Genomic DNA, 26,651 nt, shown 5'->3' on the forward strand with positions numbered 1-26,651 from the left:
TCCAGGCTTGATCATCTTTTCTTGTTTATTTCTGAAGACTCCCTGGGATGAGATGAAGTTGCCAATTTTTTCTTGTAATATTGTTATTGTTATCACAGTCCAAGGGAAAGGAAAGTTTATTCAGTAAGTGCTATTGAAACAACTGGGCAATTATTTGGAGGAAAAAAATTCCTAGATCCTTGCCTTATGCCTAACACAACACTAAAATAAATTTCAAAGGGATTAAAGATTTGAGTTTTAAAAGAAAGAGGAATTATATTAACTAAAAGAAAGAATTTAAACTCCTAAAAAGCATTCAATCAGAAGCAGATAGCCTCAGTTTACTTCTCATCAAAATATCCACAAATATGCACATATAGAAAAAGACAAAAACTGTTAATACTAAAAGAAAAAGGCTGACAAGTAAATGCCAAAATATAGTAGAAATCAATTTCTACTGCCATTATTTCTCTTTCTTTTCTTTTCTTTTCTTTTCTTTTCGTTTCTTTTCTTTTCTAAGACAGGAGCTCACTCTGTTACCCAGACTGAAGTGCAGTGGTGCAATCATGGCTCATTGCAGCCTTGAGCTTCTGGGCTCAAGCAATCATCCCACCTCAGCCACCCAAGTAGCTTGGACTACAGGCATGTGCCACCATGCTTGGCTAATTTTTGTAGATACAGTTTCACCATGTTGCCCAGGCTGGTCCTGCACTCCAGGGCATAATCAACACACCCACCTCAGCCTGCCAAAGTACTGGGATTACAGTTGTGAGCCATTGTGGCCAGCCTACTGCCGTGATGTCTACTACCATGATTTCGTGGCAAGTGCAGCTGGTCCAGCACAGATGGGTTGCTCTTGCCTTCATGATAGAGCGACCTACCGATAAAAAGGTATGAGGAGGCTTTGGCTATCTCTCTCTGTATTTTTTGAGACAGATTGAGCTCTAATCCAATGCGATTACTGTACTTACAAAAGAGGGAAATTTGGATACAGAGACACCCACATAGGAAGAACATCATGTGAAGATAAAGGCAGAGATTAGGCGATGTTTTTGCAAGCCAAGGAATACCAGAGATTGCCAGCAAACCATCAGAAACAAGATGAGAGGCATGGAACAGATACTCTCACATAGCTCCAAGAAGAAACCAACCCTGCTCATACCTTGACCCTTCTCTTCTAACCTCCAGAACTAAGAGACAATAATGTTTGTGGATTAAGACATCCAGTTTATGGGTTTTCGTTATGGCAGACCTAGCAAAACTAACATATGCTACCCAGTGAAGATTTGCTCTCCATCTTCCACTGCTCCCCCACATCAAATAACTAGATCGTATCTGGTTAATGTCCAAAATGTCTCGTAGGTTCAGGCTCTACTCTGTTTCCATTGCCTCTGTAGACATATTGGGTAATTGGGTAATCAGTAAGCACCATGATAGGAGAAGATAGAAAGGCACTTAGTTGACCAAATGCAGCAAGGCTAGGTCAAAGCTGGTGTAAGAGGGAGAGGGTCTGGGATTCAAAAGTGATGTGGAAATGTTGGGGCTGGCAAGCACAGGTTGAGGGGATGCCTAACTTACCACTTGGTTGGAAAATGCTGAGACGGCAGAGGCTACACCAAATGTCCAAGGGGCGGGGCTGGCCAGAGGCCAAGATTTCCCTGGGTTTTGTCCCATGGCTGGCTTTGGGGCTGGATTTTCACCTGGGGTGTGTGTTGGGGTCTGAGTGGAGATCTTGGGGAGATCTTTGCTACTGGGTTTCTTTAGGGTGTGGCCGCGGGGCACACATCCAGAAGCACTGGCCTTGTGAAGCTCCCGAGAGTGTTCTTTGAACTACTGCAAACCCAACCAGCAGGTTTGCTGAAAAGTCGCCACGTTCCAGTCCAAAATGTGTGAGCCAAGAGGGTGCTTAGCATTCCCCAGGCCCAGTCCCAGCTCTGTCAAGAAATGGGAGACTTCACCGTAGCACTGGGAATTGGATTCTAAACTTTAGGATCAAGCAATGAAAGGACCTGGAGTAAGATACCTTCTTGACCTCCCTGAAGGGCTCTGAGCAGCTGAGCTTGCCTTTCTCTTTGCTCCCCCAGTTCTCCCCTTACTTCTCAGTCTCCTACTCCCCATCACTCCTTTCCTTGCCTCCTCCTGCCTGTCTCCTTCTTCCTCCCTTTCTTCTCTCACCCCATTAATCCCCCCTTGTCACTATCACCTCCTCCCTCCAGTCTTTCCCCCTTCGCTGCCCCTTCTTTCCTCCGACCTTTCCTTCTCTTACTGCCCCTGTCTCCCACCTTTCTCCTCCCCCCCATATCTCCCTCTCCCTACCTCCTCCTCCTGTTCATCTTTCTCCTTCCCCCTTATTTTTCTATCTCCTTCCTCAGTCCCACTCCCCTTTCCACCCTCCTTTTGCCCGTCACTTCTCCTTCTCCCTCATTGCCCCCTCCCTCTCTCCTCCTCCCCGGGTCCTGCCCCACTCAGCTCTGTTTGCTTTTCTCCCGGATCCGGATGGAGGGGTTGCCCTGCCCATGCCCAGCCCTGCCCCACTTCTGGCAGCTTGGATCTCGCTTCATGGCTGAGGGCTCCAGGACTCAGGCCCTTGGGAAAGGGCCCCCACTCAGCATCCACTTCCTGCGAGCCCAGTATGAAGGCTTGAAGAGGCAGCAGAGGACCCAGGCCCACCTCCTGGTGCTTCCGAAAGGTAGGAATGGACAGGGGCTGGGGAAGGAGAGATTGACCATGGGAGGACTGAGTGGCAGAGCCGCAGGGAGGCAGAGCCAGGGCTTTGCCAGCCCTCCCTCCCAGTGGGAAAGAGCAAGGGAGGCGGGCTCAGGGCAGCTCTGCTCAGCTGTCCCACCTGCTAAGGGAGCCAGGGGCCTCAGCCAAGCACCTGGCTGCCAGCACTGTTCCTGGCCTCTGCTCTGATGTTCTGATCTTGCTAGACTGGTCAGCCTGGAGGCTTGGCCCCCCTGCTAGCTCAGGTATGGTGATAGGAGCTCTGCTTCCTGGCTGGGTCTAGCTAAGGCACCTCCTACAGACCAGAGAAGTTCACTCTGGCGGTAGAAGACATGGCGTTCCCAACAGCCTGGGAACTGTCTGGGCCAGAGGACGCCTAGGGCTCAGAGACCCATGAGGCATCCCAGGCTCATCCAGCCTCAAACATTAGGCAAGGAGGTGTGATTGGACACAGAAATCCCCTACCCTACTCATGGGGAGAAACCTCCTCCCTTTGGGAACTCAGATTTCATTCCAGGAGGAAGTTAGAGGCACAGGGCTCAGAAACCAAGGGCTTGTCAAATCCCAGCCCTTCCTCCTCTAACAGAGGAACAGGTTGAGGGAGAAGGGAAGATGCCCTGAAAGGTCAAAGCTGGGCTCTGTGGGATTCTGTGGTTATTTGTAGAGTTCAGCAGACTCTTTGGGCTGCCCTTTGCCAGTACATACTGGGCAAAAATCAGGGGCCAGAGGGACCTCTCTGTCTAAGGCAGGAAGTGTGCTGCCTTCTGGGAACAAAAGTGGCACCTCTGAGCTGAAGGAGCCCATCTCCCATTACCTGGGCTGTTGCCAACCAATGGGATCCTGCCCATTCCTGGCAGGAGTGAACTGGCACAGCCAGTCACCATCTCTGCAGGGCATAAACTGAAATGTTCCTAAAGCTCTATCCCACCCTGGAGGGTGTTTATTCATTCAGTTATTCAACAAACATTTATTAATTTAAATCCCTTCAAAAGGAAACACCATGCTTAATACACCTGCAATTCAGACTTACAAATCTAATTGCTTAGTGGGGGTGATCCAAAGACATCTCAAATTCAACACGCCCCCAGAGAATTCACTATCCCCTGTGCTCATCCTTTCTCCTGCTCTTGGTAACTCAGTGCCCCCTTTCCCATCGTTACCAGGTGCTAAATTATGGTTCATGCAAGGAGTGCCCAGGTGTGGTTTTCTCCAAGAAGACTTCTGACCTCCCGGCTACGTCAGGGTCATTCAGGGCACTTTCAGCAGTTTGCAGTTCCACCTTTTTTTTTTTTTTTTTTTTTTTTGACACAGATTCTCACTCTGTCGCCCAGGCTGGAGTGCAGTGTGGTGCAATCTCGGCTCACTGAAACCTCTGCCTCCCAGGTTCAAGCAATTATCTCTGCCTCAGCCTCCTGAGTAGTTGGATTACAGGCACCTGCCACCATGGCCAGTTAATTTTTATATTTTTTTTAGTAGAGATGGGGTTGATGGCCATGTTGGCCAGGCTGGTCTTGAACTCCTGACCTCAGGTGATCTGCCCACCTCAGCCTTCAAAGGTGCTGGGCGTGAGCCACCATGCTCGGCTGAGTTTCACATTCTTTATCTAACTGTGAGAGGCAGCATACTGTATAATGGAGTGGTCACGTACTGGGTCTTGGAGCACAGCCTGAGTTTGAGTTCCAGTTCTGCCATTTACTTAATATGCAGCTTTAAACAAGTTACGTAAATTTTCTGCGGCTCAGTTTCCTCACCTGTCAATTGGGAATAACTGTAGTACCCAAATCATAGGGTTATTGCAGGAATCAAATGAATTAATATGTATAAAACTCATCAAGGCTTTATGCACTGATTGACTGAGGACAAGATCAAATATGTCACATGCATCTGAGTAGGAAGGCCATTGGAAACACTGGCACTGAATGTGAAGGAGCAGGTAATTCTCCAGGGAAAAATCAGGGTAAGGTGACAAAAATAAGGTGAAAATGACACTAAGGAGGCAAAAGAGCAATTAATTGTCCCCTATACTTTAGCAACAGGATAGATGGTGATATGTTTCCTTGAGAATACAGGAGAAAAGGTTTTTAATATAGAGAGATTAACTTGTTTTTGAATATACTGCATTGGAGATAGTTGCCTGTAGACCTTCCATCCAGCCTGGATCTCAGTTGGGCTGGAGATCTAGATTTGGGGTCATTCATCTATAGATGGTAGCTGAAGCCATGGGCATGGATAAAATTGTGGCAAATCCATGTGTAAATTAATAAGAAACTGGGATGAAAGTTAGAGTTCTGGAATACTCAAATATTTAAGGAACAAGAGGAAGAAATGAAGCCAGGGAAGATGGAGAGAGCAGTCAAAATTTGAGGAGAGGGATATCATTCAGCCATAAAAAGGAAAGAAATTCTGCCATACACTACAACATGGATAAAACTTGAGGACATTATGCTGAGTAAAGTCAGTCAGTCCCAAAAAGACAAATACTGTATAATCCTATTTACATGAGTAAGTGGGAGTAGTCATATATAGAGAGACAGAAAGAAAGCAGAATGGTGGTTGCCAGAGGCTGGGGCACGGGGAAGTGGGGTGTTATTGTTTAATGCTTATAGAGTGTCAGTTAGGGAAGCTGAAGAGTTCTGGAGATTGGGTCCACAATAACGTGAATGTACTGAACACTACTAAACTGTACACTTAAAAATGGTTAAGATGGTACATTTTATGCTCTATATATTTTACCACAATTAAACATATTTTAAGTGGTAGAAGAAAATCAAGAGCAATTAATGTCATGAAGCCAAGTTGGTAGAGGGATTTTAGAGGACCATGATCCTCAGTGCCTATTGCAGCAGAGAGACCCAGGAAGACAGAGTGAGCATTGAGATTGGGCTCCTGCGAAAGCTAGAAGTCAATGTCTCAAGACATTGGTTTGCATTTAGAAGCTCAGAAATTCTAGGAGCTGATCGATGAAAGGAAGGGCTCCAAAATTAGCTTTCTTCACCCCGTCTTAGCATTATGCGATGGATCCAGGTTCTGGAAATTCAGTTACAAGTAGCAGTGTGCCTTCCCTGATGCAACGTAAGTTCTCAGGGGAACTTGAACTACTCTCAGAAGTCTGTGGAGCCCCAATTACCCCCAGTGATTGATGTCCAAAAGGAATATGCTTTTGTCGCAGTCAGACACTGTGTGACTCGCCTTATGTAGAAAAAGGGATTAGGGTCGGGACTTATATCTGGGCTGGATGTTTTATATTACATTTCATTGAACATTCCTAGCAGCCCTGTAAGGTAGCTCCCTTTTTAAGATCTCCATTTTATAAATGAGGAAATGGAGGCCTAGGGTCTCCTAGTGAGTCAGTGGTGAACTCAGGACCAGACCTCATGTCTGCCTGACTCTGGCTTGATGAGAGCAGCTCCACCAAAGGTCTCAGGCAGTTAGGATGAATTTTGATTCTTCTTTCCTCCCTGAGTCTCCCTACCACTCTCTTCGCTATTCTCTCCACCCACTTCCTCCATCCCCACTGAAGAGAGAAATCAAGGAGGGGCTCAAAATATCCCTTCTCCAATTTGTATCTCCTAGCGAAGTGAATCAAGGATGAAGAATGAAGAAAGTATTATAGATAACGAGTACATTTCCTTCATCGCCAGTCCCTAACTGACCAAAACCAAAACAAAACAGATAAAAAACATGATACAAAATTTCCCTGTACTCTTCAGGCAATTACCCTAATTCTCTTTCTCTTGTACAGTGAAGAGCAGGCACCATCCCAAGATGTGGAGGGTACTGCCACAGAAGGCTCATGGTGATTCTCAGCAGAGGCTGCTTTGGGGTGGGATCCCTGTGTACCTCCCAGCCGAACTCTCTTTCCTTTCCTCTGAACCGCAGGCTGGGACTGACAGTTGAACAAGACTGTCCACCTTCAGTCCTTTCCTTCTAAACTCGTGATGGGAGAGGATACCAGTTTCTAGGTTCTCTCATTGTGTCTCCCTCCTTCCTTGTTCTCAAATAAGTACATAACAGGTTGGATATTTATAAAAGTTTCCTTCGGCCGGGTGCAGCGACTCATGCCTGCAATCCAAGCACTTTGGGAGGCTGAGGCAGGTGGATCACAAGGTCAGGAGATCGAGACCATCCTGGCTAACACAGTGAAACCTCGTCTCTACTAAAAATACAAAAAAAAAAAAAAATTAGCCAGGTGTGGTGGCGGGCACCTGTAGACCCAGCTACTCAGGAGGCTGAGGCAGGAGAATCGCTTGAACCCAGGAGGCGGAGGGCGGAGGGTGCAGTGAGCCGAGATCGCGCCACTGCACTTCAGCCTGGGCAACAGAGCAAGACTCTGTCTCAAAAATAAAATAAAATAAAATAAAACAAAACAAAACAAAAGTGTTTCCTTCATTTCATGCTGGAAAATAATACTAAGGAACTAATGCAGTTACAAAGCCGAAACAAATCTTGAGAGCCTCACACTAGAGTTAATGTTGACAGGACAGTAGTTGTTGGCTGAGACGGCTGCAGCTGGTCTTCTGTTTCTTTTGGATCCCTGGAATTGGAGCTCAGGGGCTTCCTTCTGACTTTATTCTTCCGACATCGTCTCCCCACTCTTGCTCTGTCACCTCCAGGGTCTTCTGTGATAACAGGTGATGGGACAGACAAGTGAACCTAAATGACACTTTTGAGGAGCTCCAGACTGGTCACACACTTGCTTTCTATAAGGCAAATGCTTTTCAGTCATTCCAACCCCTGTCACTGCCACCAAGAGTTAACAATGAACTCTCATATTCCACTAGGTGGTTTAAAGAAAAGTCCCCAAGAAAAAAAAGAGACATTGGTCTGCCTCTTCCACCTAAAGCCAGTTCTGAGGAGCAGTAAATGCTGCAGATGTCTTCCCAGAGCAGTGCCTGTGGACTAGAAGGATAATGTTTCGTTCTCTAAAAGGAGCTGCTTCAAAACACAACTCCTCCCTCTTTTGCCTTGGGTTGTAAACCCACTATCAGAATGCCAGGACACAGCCCGGTGCAGTGGCTCACGCCTGTAATCCCAACACTTTGGGAGGCTGAAGCGGGCAGATCACTTGAGGCCAGGGGTTCAAAACCAGCCTGGCCAACATGGTGAAAATCACATCTCTACTAAAAATACAAAAATTAGTCAGACAGCGTGGCGGGTGCCTGTAATCCCAGCTACTTGGGAGGCTGAGGCAGGAGAATCGCTTGAACCCAGGAGGCAGAGGTTGCACCACTGCACTCCAGCCTGGGCAATGGAGTGAGACTCCGTCCCAAACAAAGAAAAACAAAACAAAAAAAAGAATCCCAGAATACAAAACCCCATAAGTTAAGAATAATGTTTTCCACTGGTGAGCATATGTGAACCCAAATGTGTGTGAGTCTGTGTGTGCTCTTTGCCTTTCTTTTAGCCCCAAATGCTAGTTTCCTATCTCCTCCCAGAGTTCCCTCCTTCACTTCAGTGTTTGGCCCTCTGTTATGCCTGAGATTTTCCAGGCATTATAAATATGCATTTTTGTCTCTCTACTCAACTAGGACACACCCAGGAAGGTATGGGTTTTGTCTCAATGTTCATTGCTGTATTCCTAGGACCTGGAATAAATAATGCCTGGCCCATATTAAGTGCTCAATAAATATGTGCCGAACGAATGAATAATTGTGTGTGTGTGAATATATATGGGTGAGGTGTGAAAGGGCATGTGTGTGAGCATACAAGTGAGACCCTGTGTATGTACACATGTACACACATGCAATGTACCAGGAACCTTCTGGGGATGGCCTTCCTTCAGCTTGAAAGTAATGAGACCCCCTAAGTGAGAGATGCCCCTGTCCCTTCCAGTGATGACCCTGCTGGTGCTTTCTCTTTTCAGGAGGAAACGCGCCTGCTCCTGCGGAATCGATAGTCAATGCTGTTTGGATTAACAAGGAGAGAAGGAGCTCACTGTCCCTGGAAGAGGCAGATTCCAAGGTGGACGGGAGGCTGGAGGAGGCTGCCCAGGGCTGTCTTCAGGCCCCCGAGTCTCTGTGGCACACGCACCTGGAGATGCATCATTTGGTTCAAACCTTCCCCCAGGACACCAGTCATCAAGTACATCATAGGGGCAAGCTTGTGGAATCTGACCAAAGGCTCCCTCCTGAAGGAGACACACACTTGTTTGAAGCCAATCAGATGATTCAGCAAGCAACCGGAATCCCAGAGGCTGCCCAGCTTCCATGCCAGGTGGGCAATACCCAAACAAAGGCAGTGGAATCTGGCTTAAAATTCAGCACTCAATGTCCTCTTTCCATAAAGAACCCACACAGGTCTGGCAAACCAGCTTACTATCCATTTCCCCGGAGGAAATCTCCCAGGATCTCCCAAGCTGCCCGGAACCTGGGCTTATATGGCTCACCCTGAAGCTTTCTATTCTGCCAGATGTCTTGACCTTGAGGCCACCTATGGCCTCATGGAAGAACCAATGAGGCAGAGCCACAACTAGGTCTCTAGCTATGAGCAAAAACTGTACTAACCCAATTATAGGAATTGTGGGAGATGAACTTCACAGTGGTAACATGGGTTTACCCTTCAATAAGAAACTTCCCAGGCCAAGTGGCCCACAGTTTAGGATAAAGAGGACTGTCTGGTCAGTGCAGCCCCATTCTGACATTGATATGAGGTCCTGGCTATCCATTCCTTGGGGAAGACCAGTAAGACATCTGTTCCATCGCTGGAACTGGAGAATTTTGAAACATAAACCAGGGACTCTAGCCAATAGAATGCCTTAGCAATGCCCAGGGGTCAATGGGTATGGGCATTCTTGTTTTCAATGTCTTCTGATGATTTCTCACATATTCTGGAGAAGACCAGCTCTGAGAATTCAGACGCTTCTTCTGGTGGCTGTGTCTGGGGGGCCATCTCACTTAGAAGTCACAACACTCATTGGCAGTGATCACATCATTTCAATTTGGGCTTCCCAAAGTATGGTTACCCTGTATGAAGGTCAGATCAATGCTACCTACCATTTTGTGTCTTTAAGGAGTCTTTAGAAAGGGCTGATCATCTGTCACTGCTCACTGAGACATGTACATTCCAACATCATCACAGATTTATCTCCTTCCTTCCTTCTCTCCCTCCCTCCTTCTGTCTCTCCCTCTGTTCCTTCCTTCCTTCTTTCCTTCCTCTCTTTCTTCCTGTCTATTTCTCTCTCTCTCTGCAAGTTAATTTCTTATTAAAAACTGCCACTCATTGAAGATATATAATGATGGGATCCTGAACAAAAAGAGGCAAAGAAATTCTCCTGCTTGAAAAATATGCATTTCCTAGAGACTGCCTCCTGTTTAGTCCAACTTGGATCACTCAGATCCTTCCTGGGATCAAATACATATTTTTAAACGTAAGACAAAGCAAACCAGGTGTTACTTGGGTGATAGGAAAAAAAGCTTGTCTTTCCTGATTAATGTTTAGCTTTAGTAATGCTATTTAAACACACCTAAGGTGCCTTTCCCTCATCTCAGGTGCTTTCTCTGTAAAGTTTCACCCCCACCTTTCTTTTCTCCCCATGGCCATCCAGTCTTGCCCATCTACAACCAGAGTTGTTAACTAGCAGTGTCATTACCTGTCAAAAACATGTAGGTGCCTCCTTGAACCACCCAGAAATCCACTTCAATTTGGGGATTGTCATTCCTTTTGTGAATAATTAATACAATTCAGTTGTTTTTAAAATATTCTAATAAAAAAGGACATTTTCTCAAAAAACTTTGTCCTTTGTTTTTGTTTTTAAAGAAGTATCCCACAAGAAATGTATCTTTCTGTAGGTTTGCTTTTGTTTCCTGTTTTTGGAGATGGAGTCTCGCTCTGTTGCCCAGGATAGAGTGCAGTGGTGCAATCTCGGCTCACTGCAAACTCTGCCTCCCGGGTTCAAGCCATTCTCTTGCCTCAGCCTCCCAAGTAGCTGGGATTACGGGCATGCACCACTACCCCAGCTAATTTTTTGTATTTTTAGTAGAAACGGGGTTTCACCATGTTGGCCAGGCTGGTCTCGGACTCCTGACCTCCCTCGGGTGATCTGCCTGCCTTGGCCTCCGAAAGCGCTGGGATTACAGGTGAGAGCCACCGCACCCGGCCAGTAATTACATCTTTTTTTTTTTTTTTTTTTCTCCTGCCTCAGCCTCCCGTGTAGCTGGGATTACAGGCATGCACCACCATGCTCGGCTAATTTGTATTTTTAGTAGAGATGGAATTTCTCCATGTTGGCCAGGCTGGCCTCGAACTCCCGACCTCAATCCGCCCTCCTCGGCCTCCCAAAGCACTGGGATTACAGGCATGAGACACCGCGCCCAGCAAAAGGTAGAAATAACCCCTCCATGACCATGGCAGTGACTCAAACCTGCAATCTTCTGATCCAAAGTCAGATGCCTTACCCATTAGGCCACACAGCCACTGGCTGGTCAAGTCTTTGTTCAAAATGCCAAGAGCCTGGGATGGTCTCCACCGATAACATTAGCAAAAGAAGGTTTTCCTCTTCTCTTCCTAAGGTAGAAAAAAACCAGCTCACATTGTAAGTCCTGCATCAGGCAGGCCACCTTTACCTAGGGTTCCCCCAGGCTTCCATTTCCCAGTGAGGACTCCCCATGTGGCTGCCTGGTACGCACCATGCTTCAGTCTCCCCTAGTAGGAGGAGGACTGATCAGGCTCCAGTCTGGGCACTGCTGTTGGCAGAGGTGTGACCTTTATTAGATGAATTAAAGTCAGAGATTTCAGAGCCAAATCTCAGAGCCACAGATTTACCAGTTTAAGTGAAGGAGATAATCTTCCCTGGGGTGGTGAGGAACGTGGAGGACAGACGTTTTCCCTAAGCTAGAAACAGAAAAGGTTTTTTCCAAGAACAGCTACCAATTCAGCTGGGTCTAACAGCTTCTTCCTCACTAGGGGATAGGCTGCCCTCACACTATCTCAGTCGGATTCCCTAACTTTTCAGTCACTCCCTGACATTGAAGCCATTCATTTCAGTTGGTAAAACTTGGAACCGTTCAAATGTCAAAGTTCATCTCATAGTCAAGTCAGAGTCTACCAAGCTCCACCTCCTCCCAGCACAGCCTTGACTGATGCCTTTAAGGCTGGAGGGAGCGGCTCATTCCCACATTCTTCTTTCCCTGTTTACACAGATTTTTGACAAGGGGATAGGAAGGATGGAGAAGAAGCACAGATAGCCCTTTACGTGGCTGGCCATGGCGTAGTTTTGGTCTCTTCCCTTGGCCATTTACGCTGGCCTGGCTTCTCATCTATAGGTTTGGTATGGATACGTGGTGGCCCCAATGGGCTCCTGCTGAGGAGGGACTTATCCCAAGCAGCCCGCTAGCTTGGGGGGGGGTGGTCCCTTGGGAAGATGGTTATGCCTGGTCAAGCTGCCTCCACCCCATTGCATCAGGAGACCATTCTTTTTACCCTTTGCCCCAAGTTCATCTACCTCTGCTAGCCCAGCTCAGCCTGTAGACTCATAGGCAGCAGGCATGTTCTGTACCTGTGCGAGGTGATCATCCCTGCACCTTCTCTTTCTGGCCATTCTATACTCTTCTGTTTCCACTGAAGTCTCTCCTTTCTCCTGACCAGTCATCTAGTGGGAGGGTAATGTGTCAGTCTTCATTCTTGCAGACACTACTTTATTTATTTATTTATTTTTGAGGTGGAGTTTTGCTCTTGTTCCCGAGGCCGGAGTGCAATGGCACTATCGTGGCTCACTGCAACCTCCGACTCCTGGGTTCAAGCGATTCTCCTGCCTCAGCCACCCGAGTGACTGGGATTACAGGTGCACGCCACCATGCCCGGCTACTTTTCATATTTTCAGTAGAGACAGAGTTTTGCCATGTTGGTTAGTCTGGTCTTGAACTCCTGACCTCAGGTGATCACCTGCCTTGGCCTCCCAAAATCCTGGGATTACAGGTGTGAGCCACCTCTCCAGGCCGACAGTACCATCTTTAAAAGAAAGGTTCTGCTGGGTGCAGTGGCTCATGCCTGCAATCCCAGCACTTCGGGGGGCCAAGGCAGGTGGATCACCTGAGGTTAGGAGTTCGAGACCAGCCTGACCAATATGGTGAAACCCTGTCTCTACCAAAAATACAAAAATTAGCCGGGCTTAGTTGCTTGTGCCTGTAATCCCAGCTACTCAGGAGGCTGAGGCGAGGAGAATCACTTGAACCCGGGAGGCGGAGGTTGTGGTGAGTCAAGATCCTGCCACTGCACTCCAGCCTGGGTGACAGAGCGAGACTCTGTCTCAACAAAAAAAAGAAATGTTCTTTGCCCTCCCTCTTTCCCCTTTGGCTTTGAGAAGAATAGTCAGGTGGGGTGTGTGTGTATGTGTGTTTTTCCTTTTTTCTTTTTCTTTTTTTTTTTTTTTTGAGACAGAGTTTCACTCTGTTACCCAGGCTGGAGTGCAGTGGTGCGATCACAACTCACTGCAGCCTCAACCTCCCAGGCTCAGGCAATCCTCCCACCTCAGCTTCCTGAGTAGCTGGAACTATCCGTGCATGCCACCACGCCCAGCTAATGTTTGTATTTTTTGTAGAGACAGGGTCTCATTATGTTGCCCAGACTGGTCTCGAACTCCTTAGCTCAAGTGATCCACCTGTCTCAGCCTCTTAAAGAGCTGAGATTACAGGCGTGAGCCGTAGCATCCGGCCTTAGTCAGGTGTTTAATTCCATGGAGAGGAGAAGAGGGAATTAGCTCCATACAAACACTGAATGTCCCTATTGTGGCTCAGAAAACAGTGCCCCCAAGAGAAGGCCTCAGAAGCAAAAGGTTTTCTCTGACCTTCTCCTGCCCTCCTGTCTCTCAGTGCCATTCTCCCCCCGGGCTAGCCATAGATACTAGAATGCCTCTTCCCTAAGGTGGGTCATAGAAAGCAGAACCCTGCCCTGGTATGGTGGCTCACACCTGTAATCCCAGCACTTTGGGAGGCTGAGGTAGGTGGATCACCTGAGGTCAGGAGTTTGAGCAGCCTGGCCAGCATGGTGATAACCCCATCCCAACTAAAAATACAAAAAATACAAAACTCCAGCCACTTTCTAAGTCCAGAAGTTCTTTCCTGGGCCTTTGAAATTTTTTTTTTTTTTTTTTTTTTTCCCTCAGTGGCACAATCTTGGCTCACCGCAACCTCTGCCTCCTCCCAGGTTCAAGCGATTCTCCTGCCTCAGCCTCTTGAGTAGCTGGGACTACAGGCACGCGCCACCACACCTGGCTAATTTTTGTATTAGTAGAGACGGGGTTTCACCATGTTGGCCAGGCTGGTCTTGAATTCCTGGCCTCGTGATCAGCCCACCCTGGCCTCCCAAAGTGCGGGTATTACAGGTATGAGCCACCATGCCCGGCTATTTCCTGGGCATCTTGATTCCAGGCAGGATATGTAGAGAAAATATTGCAACTTGCCTGTAGCTGTCTCCTCGCCCTCCCTCTAGGCACTCAGTCTCCTGGGGAGATACCAACTTAAGACCCTACCTTAGGAAAGGACTTATTCCAAGGTCCCTGCTCACTCACAAACTAGGACTTCCTTAGTACCTCTGTGTGCACATGTGTGTGGGGAGGAAGATTCTCCACAGTGGCCAAGGGGGAGGTTGGTGGGGATGAGTAGAGAGAAGGGAACTAAGAAGTCCAGCTCCGGCCGGGCGCGGTGGCTCAAGCCTGTAATCCCAGCACTTTGGGAGGCCGAGGCGGGTGGATCACGAGGTCAGGAGATCGAGACCATCCTGGCTAACACGGTGAAACTCCGTCTCTACTAAAAAAATACAAAAAAATTAGTTGGACGTGGTGGCGGGCGCCTGTAGTCCCAGCTACTCTGGAGGCTGAGGCAGGAGAATGGCGTGAACCCGGGAAGCAGAGCTTGCAGTGAGCTGAGATCTGGCCACCGCACTCCAGCCTGGGCGACAGAGCGAGACTCCGTCCCCCCCCAAAAAAAAAAAAAAAAAAAAAAATTCCAGCTCCTTCCGTCCTTGGGGGAGCTAGAGTCAAACTCCCTCAGAATGTCACACCCATCTAGGACATGTCCCCATAGTGGTGGGAGAAACTGCCTCAGAGAGGGGTTGGGTCATGGCCCTAGTTAATACTGTGAAAGGAAAATTAAAACTCAGGACCTCAAATCACTCTGCCAGAAGGAAAAAAAAAAAAAAAATGCTAAAAGCTGAGTCATACATGAAACTGCCTTTCCTTTTGTTCCTAAACAGATAGCTACAGATAAAATGTTAAATATCTCCACAGGCAGCTACTCTGCTTTCACCTTATCTTATGTAAACACTGATTTACTCTTTGTGAGACAAATCCATAATTGACTATTCCCCTACCTAGTCCTTTTCCCTTGCAACTTGTGGATTTCCAGACCCTCCCTCTTTCCCCTCCAGCTGCTCTTCCCCTTTAAATAGTGAAGTCCTGGGAGTCATCTTTGGAGAAAGGCACAGACCACACAGACTGTGTCTGTGATTCCGTATTTTTCCTTCTGGGCATATCCTTAACCTTGGAAAAATTAACTCATAAATTGTTTCAGACCTGTCTCAGAGCAATACTTTATGTCTGGTCCCTGTTTTGAACTTTCATATTTGAAAAACATTAATTTTTACTTGGTTTTCTTGGGTTTTGAGAGAAGCATCTGAAATTCTTTTAGTCCGGAAAAATTATAAATCTTCTCCAGCGGCACCTCCCACCTCAGGTTCTTCCTGAGAGGATGCTTCTTCTGTTCATCTTATTTGTTTAAAAATCCCTGCACCCCAGCTTGTGAGTAGGGTGCCCCATATTGAAGGTAAAAATTCTAGCAAGGTGATATCACTTGCTTAAGGTAGCACAGCTAGCAAATTGCACAAGGAAACAGCAAACTCAGGCAGCCACAAGCCACATACCAGAGCCTAAACTCTTTTTTACTATTATTATTATTGTTGAGACAGAGTCTTGCTCTGGTTTGTGGCCCAGGCTGGAGTGCAGTGGCAAGATCTTGGCTCACTGCAACTTCCTCCTCCCAGGTTCAAGCGATTCTCCTGCCTCAGCCTCTTGAGTAACTGAGATTACATGTATGAGCTACCACACTCGGCTAATTTTTGTATTTTTAGTAGAGACGGGGTTTCACCATGTTGGCTAGCTGGTCTCAAACTCCTGACCTCAGGTGATCCGCCTGCCTCAGCTTCCCAAAGTTCTGGGATTATAGGTGTGAACCACTGCACCCAGCCTTTCTTTCTTTCTTTCTTTCTTTTTTTTCAGAGTCTAAACTCTTAATAATGTTAAACTATCTCCTCCTGACTCCTTCCCTTCACTTATTTTTATAACATCATAGCTGGGAAATCTACCCTCCAAATATTTTTGAATTGAAACTGCCAATGGTAAAATTGCTGCTTCTAACTGGAGGCTAGAGAGAATCCTAAGACTTTTCCTAAATTCTTCTTCATAAAACCTCACCTTTCCCCAGCCTTTCAGGTGCTGGTTGACCCTCCACATTCTTCACAAACATTCTTTCAGGTCACTTCCTTATTGAGAAAGACTCAGTCATGACTTCCAGCATTTTCTGTCTGCACGTAAATTCTGAAAGCTTTCGCCAGCTGTGATTGTGTTTCTCCCACAGCTAATGAACAACACACTTCCTAGAAACAGAAAGTTCAAGGAACTGAACTTGTAATATTTTTTCTTGGCCTTGTGTTTGTGACAATTACATTAAATTTCCCCCTCCGATTCCATCCAATAAGATGATACAACCACTGAAGTTGCCTTCCGTCTCTTCCCAGTAATTAACTATGATTTATTCTGTGTTATTAATCCTTGTATTTCCCCTCTGCCTGCTTGCTGATAACTCTCCCACCCTGTGTGAATCCACCCCCTGAATTCCTCAAATCCAGGATCATAATTAAGACTTGGTAGCGTACCAGCCCCTGAGCCCTGGCTGAGAAATAGGAGAAGGAGGAAAAAGCTGGTCGTGGCAAACGCTGTGTCTTCTGCCAACCCAAACCCCAGGTGTTTTTAAGGGGGGCTGAACTGGCTCTCAAAATCAGTATCAGCCCCAGATCCAGATTAGCACATTTTCTCCCAATGCAGGAACTGCTTCTCTTTACAAGAAATGCAAGTGTGCCAGGCATGGTGGTTCACACCTGTAATCCCAGTATTTTGGGAGGCAGAGGCAGGTGGATCACCTGAAGTCAGGAGTTCGAGACCAGCCTAGCAAACATGGTGAAACACCGTCACTACTAAATATACAAAATTAGCCGGGTATGGTGGTGTGTACCTGTAATCCCAGCTACTAGGGAGGCTAATGCAAGAAAATAGCTTGAACCTGAGAGGTGGAGGTTACAGTGGGCCAAGATCTTGCCACTGCACTCCAGCCTGGGCAACAGAGTGGGACTCCACCTCAAAAAAAAAAAAAAAAGGAAATGCAGGTGCTCTTGTGGTGGGAGGGTTCTGAGAGCAAGACCTGTCTCTCTCTTGCCATGGGTCCCTTTCTCTGCCAGTTTCAGAATCCACTTGCTGGATTCTCCCCCAAGACTGGAGGAGCCTTACTCTCCTTTGAAAGCATTGCTTACGATACCAGTGGCTGCACTCACAACCTGAGGACTGCGGGGATGCCCCTGCCCAAATCCCAGGATCCTCTCTACTGAGCATTGCCACAAATTAACAAGATCAATGAGAAGACCCCGACCAGTCAGGCACACTGCCAGTCCCCAAAGGGTACGTGTGCAGAGGAAATACGTGGCAAAACCCTGATGAGTCGAGCCAGATTTAGATGGCCTACAAGGCCTCTTTTTGTTTTACTAACCTTGGGCCCAGACCAAGGTGGCCTTATGCTCTGAGACGGTGTTTCTCAACAGTGATTGCACAAGAGAATCATCAGGAAGCTTGGAAAATATTCAATTAAATGACAATCTCTGAAGTAGGGCTTGAGCATTGGCATTCTTTGTTTCTGTTGATCAAGGCATAAACTATGTAAAGTGTGGGAAGTGTGCTAATCTTGAATATAGCTTATGTATTAGCTATTATGTATTATGTATGTATTAGTCCATTTTCATACTGCTATGAAGAAATACCCAAGATGGGTAATTTATAAAGAAAAAGAGGTTTAATAGACTCACAGTACCATATGGCTGGGGAGGCCTCACAATCATGGCAAAAGGTAAAGCAAGAGCAAAGGCACATCTTACATGGCAGTAGGCAAGACAGCAAGTGGAGGGGAACTGCCCTTTATAAAACCATCAGATATCATGAGACTTACTTACTATCACGAGAACAGCACAAGAAAAACCCGCCCCCATGATTTAATTACCTCCCACTGGCTCCCTTCCATGACACATGCGGATTATGGGAGCTACAATTCAAGATGAGATTTGGGGCTGGGCATGGTGGCTCACAGCTGTAATCCCAGCACTTTGGGAGGCCAAGGCAGGCAGATCACTTGAGATCAGGAGTTCAAGACCAGCCTGGCCAACATGGTGAAACCCTGTCTCTACTAAAAATACAAAAATTAGACAGGCGTGGTGGCCTATACCTGTAGTCCCAGCTACTCAGGAGGCTGGGGCAGGAGAATTGCTTGAACCCTGGAGGCAGAGGTTGCAGTGCACCGAGATCATGCCACTGCACTCCAGCCTGGGCAACAGAGTGATACAGTAAGACTCCACCTAAAAAAGAAAAAAAGTTGACATTTGGGTGAGGACACAGTCAAACCATGTCTATGCCTATATCTACATCTATATCTGCTTATTTTCACAGATACAGATACCTACACACCTGTGTGACACAGATCAAGATATACATTTTGAGAATTCTAGAAAATCACCTTCAATCTCTTCCTGGTAATTAACCACAATTTATTTTTCCATTCTCCTGTTTCTACTTTTTGCCGTATGCATACAGCAAGCATTTTTCATTTTACACATCCTTTCGTGGACATTTGCTTCTATTTCTCTTTAAATCTCCCTACCCCTCTTTTTTTACAGATACCTGTCTGGGTGAGCTGGTTTCAAGCATGGGTATTTTTTGAAAGCTCCCCCTGGTGATTCTAGAATTCTAAGATTCAGCATTGAGACCCACTGCCTTAGGACCACACTGATTATAAACAGAGGTACAAATTTGCTCGATGGATAGAGGCTTCTCTGTGAGGCTGAGCACAGAATTGTGGGAATCTTCATGTCCCTCCTTCTTTGGGTGCCACTCTTATATTCCACTTGAGTTCCCATGATCGGGAGAAGGGGTTGGCGAGGGTCCTATGGGGGAGGCAGCCCCATGCGTATTTTATCACACCAGCTCTGTGAGTAGAAGGCAAGGAAGTCACCCAGATGAGGCTCTGAAAAAGACTGTAGGCCAGAAGATCCTTTTTGTCCCTCCTACCAACAGGTAGGTCCTGATAAGAGGCCCTGCTGTATCCTTGAGAACCATCTCAGAGGACCCTCTTTTGGGATGCAGCTTCCTCATCCCAATGCTTTGGAAAACCCTGAGCTTCCTCACTAGGGCAGACCTGTCTGCCTTTCATCATTACATGGAACCAGAAGTGTGCTGATGACTTCCTGTCTTGGAGTTTCTCTAATTTCAGCATTATTCTTGAGATGAACTGGAAGTCATATGAAGATCAGAGAGGACTCAGTGATTATAACGAGGCAGGCTTCAGGGCGAGGGCCTGGAATGATTTGGGCAAGAAACTCCTGAAAAACCTCTCTCAGGTATTTAGCCAGAGGTGAGGAGGGTGGGCAAAGAGTTATTTTCAGGGTATTTTTCAGACACTTTGAAAATGTTAGGGTGGTTAATTTCAGAGTGATTTTGAATCCCAACAAATCTCCTATGTCTCACTCAGTGGTTCTAAAGTGTATTCTGCAAGCCAGCAGCATCGGGGTCACCTGGAAATATGTCCAAAATGAAAATTATTTGGCCACACTCAGCCCTGTTGACTCAGAAACTCAAGAGGGAAGGGCCAGCAGTCTGTTGTAGCAAGCCCTCCATAGGATTCTGATGCACACTCAACTTTAAGAACCACTATTTGTGATAAGAGTCTACCCCCTGCCTTAATCAGTATGGAGAAGTCACATTTGGTAGATTTCCCCTTGTAAACATTTTTTTTTTTTTTTTGAGTAAAAAAATTAGCATCCCAAGCGTTTGGACAGAGACACAGAGAATTGCTTACTAGTTTCGGGGAGATTAGGACATTTTTGCAAGATAAGTAACTTTCAGCTCCATTTTCCTATCCAGTCTACAGAATGTCCATTCTGTTAGTCTCTGCTGACAGGGGAAAGGAGGTGGCAGAGTAAAAGATTCACTCCCTACCTGTCCCCATAGGAAGGGCATAGAATGTCTCACCCTTTGCTGCAGTAGCCTCCAGGCCTAGGGCTGTGAAGCAACCTTGTGTTTGCTTGCTGAGTTCCGGCTGGAGTGCATGATGCGGAAGTAAACAGAGTTTACACACAAAGAGAGAACATGTACTCAGTGTCTCTGCATGCCAGACTCTGGTACAAAAGCAACAGATATGGAGAAAGTCACGAGCTTTGTTCTTAAGGAGGGTAAGTAACAAAAGTTTAACCACTTGGAATAGGTACAACTTCTGGGATACGTCTGAGTCAGTTCAGGCTGCCATAATTGAATACCATAGACTGGGAAGCTTATAAACAGAATAAATGTTTCTGAAAGTTCTAGAGGCTGGGGAGTGTTAAGATCAATGCACTGGTAAATTCGGTGTCTAATGGGGGCCTGCTTCCTGTTCATAGACGGCCATCTTCTGGCTGTGTCCTCATATGATGGAAGGAGGAAGAGATCTCTCTGCGGTCCCTTTTTAATTTTATTTATTATTTTCTGAGGTCTCTTCTATAAGAACACTAATGCCATTCATGAGGGCTCCATCCTTGTGACCCAGTCACCTCCCAAATACCCCATCTCCTAATATCACCAGATTGGGGTTCAGGATTTCAACATATGAATTTTGGGGTATGCAAACATTTACTCCATAACAGGAGATAATTAATTATCAACAACTTCATTTTTACCTTCCAAGGCCTTGGATGAAATTCAAGGCTGGGTGTGTCACTCACAGAAATGAAAACAACTCGTTCCAGTTCAGAACTTAATAAGTCCTGTCCAGCACAAGTTTAAAAACAAAAAAGCCTTCCAGCGTCTTTCTGAGGAGCTCTGGGCTGCACGTCTGCAGTGAGGAAGAATGGGAAGCTTGGGTAACTGCTCTCCCAACTTGAGCTTCTAGCTCTCATTCCAAGTTACTTAGAGAAGTTTCTGTCCTCTCCAGGGTTGGGAGTGTACAATAACTGGGAGGGAGGTGGGGTAGGACCTTACCTGAGTAATACTGTCATGAGATACATGGTTTTGGAAATTCACCCTCTGGCGGATGGGATCCTCCCCGGGCATGGGAGGAGGCACTTCTGCTTTTCCTGGTTGCTTAGAATCCATCTGCAACTCCTCTGCATGCAGGAGCCAACCTCCAGCTTGGTTGTGCTCTTGTTCCGTACCTCACCTCTCCAAGGCAGTGGTTGTAACCAGGATTAATAAAACCTTACACCATCCCTCTTAAATGTGAAGTCCCTCTCTGCTCCATGGGTCCCACGCATGCTTTGTGCTCACAATCTCAGGAGAGGAGGCCAACCTCGAGCAGCCATTAGGGACACCATCCGCTACGACCTGGAGCCCTTTGGAGCTCTCAGGTGTATCATGTTCTCCAATTTACAAGGAACAAATAAAAGCCGCTTGAGGGGCCGCTTTGAAGCTGCTTTCCCACAGCTTGAAATGAGGCAGGCATCCCCTACTACTCCCTCTTTATGGGTATAGGACTCTCAGCTGACTGACAGTTCTCGCCAACAACCTTCTAATTGCCAACCGCTGATGCGGGTGAGCTTGAAAATTATGTATGAAGTTAAACAGAAAATTACCGTATGACCTCACAATTCCATTCCTAGGTATACACCCAAAAGAATGGAAAAAAGGAACTCAAACAAGCACATGTAGACCCATGTTTTCAGCACTGTTCACGATAGCCAAACGGTGGAAACAACCCAAGTGCCCACCAACAGATGCACAGAGAAACAAAATGTGGTCTATCAGTCTGATAGAATATGATTCAGCCATCAACAGGAATGAAGGACTGATTCATGTTACAACATGGATGAACCTTGAAAGCATTATGCTAGGAGAAAGAAGCTCATTCACAAAAGGGCACATATTGTAGGATTCTATTTATATGCAATGTCCACAATAGGCAAATTCATAGACAGAAAGCAGCTTAGGGGTTGCCAGAAGCTGGAAATGAGGGGAATGTAGAGTGATCATTTAAAGGACACAGGATTTCTGTCTGGGGTAATGGGAAGGTTTTGGAACTAGAGCTGGTGGTTGTATAACATTGTGAATGTACTGAATTGCCTGCTTTACAATGGTCAATGTTATGTGAATTTCCTCTTAATAATTTATTACTTTTTTTTTGTTTGTCTGTTTTTTGAGACAGTCTTGCTCTGTTGCCCAGGCTAGAGTGCAATGGCGTGATCTCCGCGGACTGCAACCTCCACCTCCTCAGTTCAAGCAATTCTCCTGCCTCAGCCTCCCGAGTAGCTGGGATTACAGGTGCCCGCCAACGCACCCAGCTAATTTTTGTATTTTTACAGAAATACAGAGATGGGTATCACCACGTTGGGCAGGCTGGTCTCGATCTCCTGACCTCGGGTGATCCACCTACCTCGGCCTCCCAAAGTGCTGGGATTACAGGCGTGAGCCACCTCCCCTGCCCAAGTTATTACTTTTTTTAAAGTTATGTATGCTTGCCCAGCAAGCCCTCTGGCCCCTCTGACCTCTCCTCCTGAATCTTTCTGTCCCATCCACATGGCTCTGTCCCAGGTGCTCATCCCATTTTTCATCTGCATTCCTCCTTGGAGAGGTGGTCCATGGTGCTACCTCTCACGCCTACGCAGGTGATTCCCTGGGGAATATCCTACCCTGCTCACTCTCTTGAAGCCCAGGACCCATTTTAAATGGGTTCCTGGAATGCTATGCTTTAACGTGCACCCCTTGCACCAAATTCACTCCTACTTTTTTGCTCCCCAAACTGATTCTTCTCCACTTTTGATGTAGGCTCAGATGGAACTGGATTAAGCCTACCAATAATAAAGCTTCCAAGAAAGGGTCTGATGTCAGAAGATTATTCATACTTGCCTCAACCTGCCCAGCACTCACTTTCCTCTGGCTGCCTGGAGTGAGCTTTGTGCTGTGACACCTCACACACAGGTAGAAAAGATAACCTGAATTATATTTGGTGACGTTTATGGAGTCCAGAGAGTTATAGTAGAAAACCCTCATCATACCCTTATAATGAGCCTGTACCTTTCCAGTGTACCAGACTGATGGCCAAGGACCAAGTATACACTTAGTGGTCTGGGTGACATATGAGTATTCAGGTGTATCAAGAAGAATATGTGCATTAATTACACATTAATTACCTTAAGTGTTATACTTAAGGTGCTGGGTTTATACTCAGACAGCTTTATTACAGGTAAAGGGTACAATACTGCAACTGCAAGAGAGAGAAGAGTATCAAAAGGGATCTGGAGATCTCAGGCACAGCTTCTTTGTCTTCCCATTGTGAGTCACACACAACATGCTTGGTTTATAGGTCTCAGACACCATCAGTGTTCACACAAAGAATCCGAGAACTGGAAACCCAGGTCTACTTGTAGTGAGGGTCTCTTCTAGTGAGCTGGTCCTCTAGCCCATTTCAGCTACATGGCCAGCCTTAAAGGTCAAAACCCCCCAGGCTTCACCAACATCAGATACATATAATAATTATTATGATTACTAAACATTGCAGGTAGACTGGTACATCCTTTCGGGAAACTACTCATGAACCCATGGTTAAAACACGTTGTTTATCTTTAGTGAATGCATTTCATAGTTTTAGCTAAGGTCACTATCATGCACTAGACAGCTCTGGAGATAAGCACGCAGTCAATCCAGACCAGCTGAAATGAACCCAGACTAAACCACATGGCAAACGTGTTCGACAGTCACAGCCATTTTCTTCAGGTCAGTCTGCAAGGCTTGCAAACTCAGAATTAGAGAAACTGCTACAAGTACATATACCCGCATGACCCTGAGAGGCTCTGAAAAGCCCTCCTTATCTGCCCTGGAGTGAGACATAGGTAATGTGGCCAAGGGACATCTGAACATAGTCACTTTATTTTTACATGTATTTTTATGTGTCTGTGATGGAGCCTTCTTAAGCACAAGAACACTGCTCCCATGAGATGCAGGATTTGTGGGTTGTGAGCATTCAGATGATAATGGTGTCTGGTGTGCATTACCCTTTGTGTTACCATACAGAGGATCTCCTGATCAACCCAGAGGCCTTTCCAGGATTAATGGGCAGTTCATCTGTGTTTCTCCCATCTGTCCTTGGAGCTATTCTCCTCATAGCTTTTGCTGTTATAACTATGGGAAGGAATAAACTAGGTGCGGACTGAATAATGAGGGAAGATGTGCACCCTTAATCAACTTTTTTTTTTTTTTTTTTTTGAGACGGAGTCTCGCTGTGTTGCCCAGTCTGGAGTGCCGTGGCCGGATCTCAGCTCACTGCAAGCTCTGCCTCCCGGGTTCACGCCATTCTCCTGCCTCAGCCTCCCGAGTAGCCGGGACTACAGGCGCCCGCCACCTCGCCCGGCTAGTTTTTTTTTTTTTGTATTTTTTAGTAGAGACGGGGTTTCACCGTGTTAGCCAGGATGGTCTCGAACTCCTGACCTCGTGATCCGCCCGTCTCGGCCTCCCAAAGTGCTGGGATTACAGGCTTGAGCCACCGCGCCCGGCCTTTTTTTTTTTTTTTTTTTTTTTTTTTTTTTTGAGACGGAGTCTCGCTCTGTCACCCAGGCTGGAGTACAGTGGCCAGATCTCAGCTCACTGCAAGCTCCTCCTCCCGGGCTTACGCCATTCTCCTGCCTCAGCCTCCCGAGTAGCTGGGACTACAGGCGCCCGCCACCTCACCTGGCTAGTTTTTTGCATTTTTTAGTAGAGACGGGGTTTCACCGTATTAGCCAGGATGGTCTCGATCTTCTGACCTCGTGATCCGCCCGTCTCGGCCTCCCAAAGTGCTGGGATTACAGGCTTGAGCCACCGCGCCTGGCCCCTTAATCAACTTCTAACAGCTTATACCTTGCACTTAGTTTGAGTCGTTCTTTTGCCAGCATCTATGGTAGCAGCAGGAACCCTGGCATGGCTGTTCCCTAATCTTCAGAAGTTGGTCAGCTGTCTGTCTCAATCAAGGCAAGGAAGTTAGAGCTACTGGGGATTCAGGGAATGGAACCACCTGTATTTTCAGTAAATGCTTTACTGTACCTTACAGTTTTTGTAAGGCTGGACCATGCCCATGACAACAAGGTCCTGGGGGTAACAGAGCAACAGGGTGGAAAGAACTTGAGCCTCTAAATGACTGCTTAGAACAAATCCGCCTTCAGACCTCAAATGCTCCTCTTGGGCTATAATGTGAGAGAGAGACTTCTATCTTCTTTCAGCCACTGAATTATTTACTGGGTCTCTTTGTTGGCTGTTTAGCTTTACCCTACCCAATATAGAAATGGGCACCTCAGTACTGGGGTGATTCCGTAAAATGTGTGTGTGTGTGTTTGTGTGTGTGTACTTGTGAACAGCAGGAGGTCAGCAAACAGACACTGCAACTGCAAGGCGGGGAGCTGGAGATTGTTCTCATGACAGGCCAGAATATTTGCAAAACTCAGTAGACATTTGTGATAACTTAGAAGGCAGGCCACATGCCTATGTGCTCTCCAGGCAGCAGCTGGGAAGAGCCAGAATTTTAGCATGTGTTCTCTCTTAGGGACAGTGGGTGCCTTTTTTTTTTTTTTTTTTTGGAGATGGAGTCTTGCTCTGTCGTCCAGGTTGGAGTGCAGTGGTGTGATCTCGGCTCGCTGCAAGCTCTGCCTCCTAGGTTCACGCCATTCTCCTGCCTTAGCCTCCCAAGTAGCTGGGACTACAGGCGCCCACAGCCATGCCCAGCTATTTGTTTTTTTGTTTGTTTGTTTGTTTGTTGTAATTTAGTAGAGAGGGGGTATCACTGTGTTGCCCAGGCTGGTCTCAAACTCCTGAGCTCAGGCAATCCGCCTGCCTCAGCCTCCCAAAGTGCTAGGATTACAGGCATGAGCCACCGCCCCCGGCCCAGTGGGTGCTTTTATCAGACACTGTCAGCACCCCACCCTTATCCCCATGCCTGAGCCACTTCATTGTACACAGCCTAATTTCCAACTCAGTTGTACCATCTCCCTTCTTGACGCTGGTCTGTGCTGAAGGTAGGCGCCACTGGTCTGAGACAAAGCAGACCTGGCCCAGGACCAAGAATAGGAGTTTGTTTGCTATTGAATGAAGTTGATGAGAAGGAAAGTTTAAGAGCACAGGCTTTGGCTCTGACTGCCCAGGTTTGGATCTCTCCTTTCATGCAAGTTAATCAAACTCTCTGAGTGAGTTTCTTCCTTTGTAAAATGGAGGTGAAACTAGTTTTATGTATCTCAAAGGAGTGTTGTAAGAATTTAATGGGATAATCCATAGCAGATGCACAGCACAGTGCCTAGTTCAGAGCTAGCCCTTAAGAAAGATGAGCCATGATTGATGGAAGCATGCAGGTATCCTCTGCCATCTGGCGACAAGGTCAGTTTTCTATTTAAATGTGTGTAAGTGCCACATTTGATCTACAGATGGGACTGCACACACTGGGGTGTTCATTGCAGTGTTTTGGGAATGCCTATACGTACATCTCATGGATTCCTGGTTAGTGTGAAGGGTAAGAAAAGTCCTCCTGGCCTCCTAGGCAAGTTCCTGCTATAGAAGCTGCTTTTACTTTAGGGACCACTGCCACCTCCTGGTCACATTCTATACTTGCAGGTAAAGGTGAGCATCTTGAGTCAATTGAAAACATTGAAAGTAGTGTGAGGAACCCTTTCCATTATCTTTAAGTACCTGTAGATTTTAATTCATTAAAGAGGGATTGTAGCCA

The 26,651-nt window shown here is 46.6% G+C and overlaps 1 protein-coding gene and 1 non-coding gene across 3 annotated transcripts; one reads left to right on the forward strand and one right to left on the reverse strand.

Moving 5' to 3' along the window:
- Positions 1-1,686: 1,686 nt before the first annotated feature.
- On the forward strand, positions 1,687-19,682 carry C15H9orf152 (chromosome 15 C9orf152 homolog). 2 transcript variants are annotated; one of them, XM_050761453.1, is made up of 3 exons: positions 1,687-2,668; positions 8,567-8,916; positions 18,398-19,682. In XM_050761453.1, the coding sequence occupies exons 1-3, from the start codon at positions 2,476-2,478 to the stop codon at positions 18,482-18,484; spliced, it is 630 nt and encodes a 209-aa protein (XP_050617410.1). In that variant the 5' UTR covers positions 1,687-2,475; the 3' UTR covers positions 18,485-19,682. The 2 variants fall into 2 exon arrangements, with proteins under 2 accessions (XP_050617410.1, XP_050617409.1); XM_050761452.1 differs by lacking the exon at positions 18,398-19,682 and having other exon boundaries at positions 1,696-2,668; positions 8,567-10,431.
- Positions 11,041-11,114, reverse strand: TRNAQ-UUG (transfer RNA glutamine (anticodon UUG)). The gene has a single exon. It is a non-coding gene; the product is annotated as a tRNA-Gln (tRNA).
- Positions 19,683-26,651: the final 6,969 nt, after the last annotated feature.

Source organism: Macaca thibetana, chromosome 15 (genome assembly GCF_024542745.1).
Source record: "Macaca thibetana thibetana isolate TM-01 chromosome 15, ASM2454274v1, whole genome shotgun sequence".
In the NCBI taxonomy this organism is placed as follows: Eukaryota; Metazoa; Chordata; class Mammalia; order Primates; family Cercopithecidae; genus Macaca; species Macaca thibetana.

Bases quoted from the DNA above. Each gene is read 5' to 3' on its own strand.
- C15H9orf152 (XM_050761452.1), top strand. From the start codon at position 2,476: ATGGAGGGGTTGCCCTGCCCATGCCCAGCCCTGCCCCACTTCTGGCAG. The intron at 2,669-8,566 runs GTAGGAATGGAC...TTCTCTTTTCAG, and splicing joins CCTCCTGGTGCTTCCGAAAG to GAGGAAACGCGCCTGCTCCT.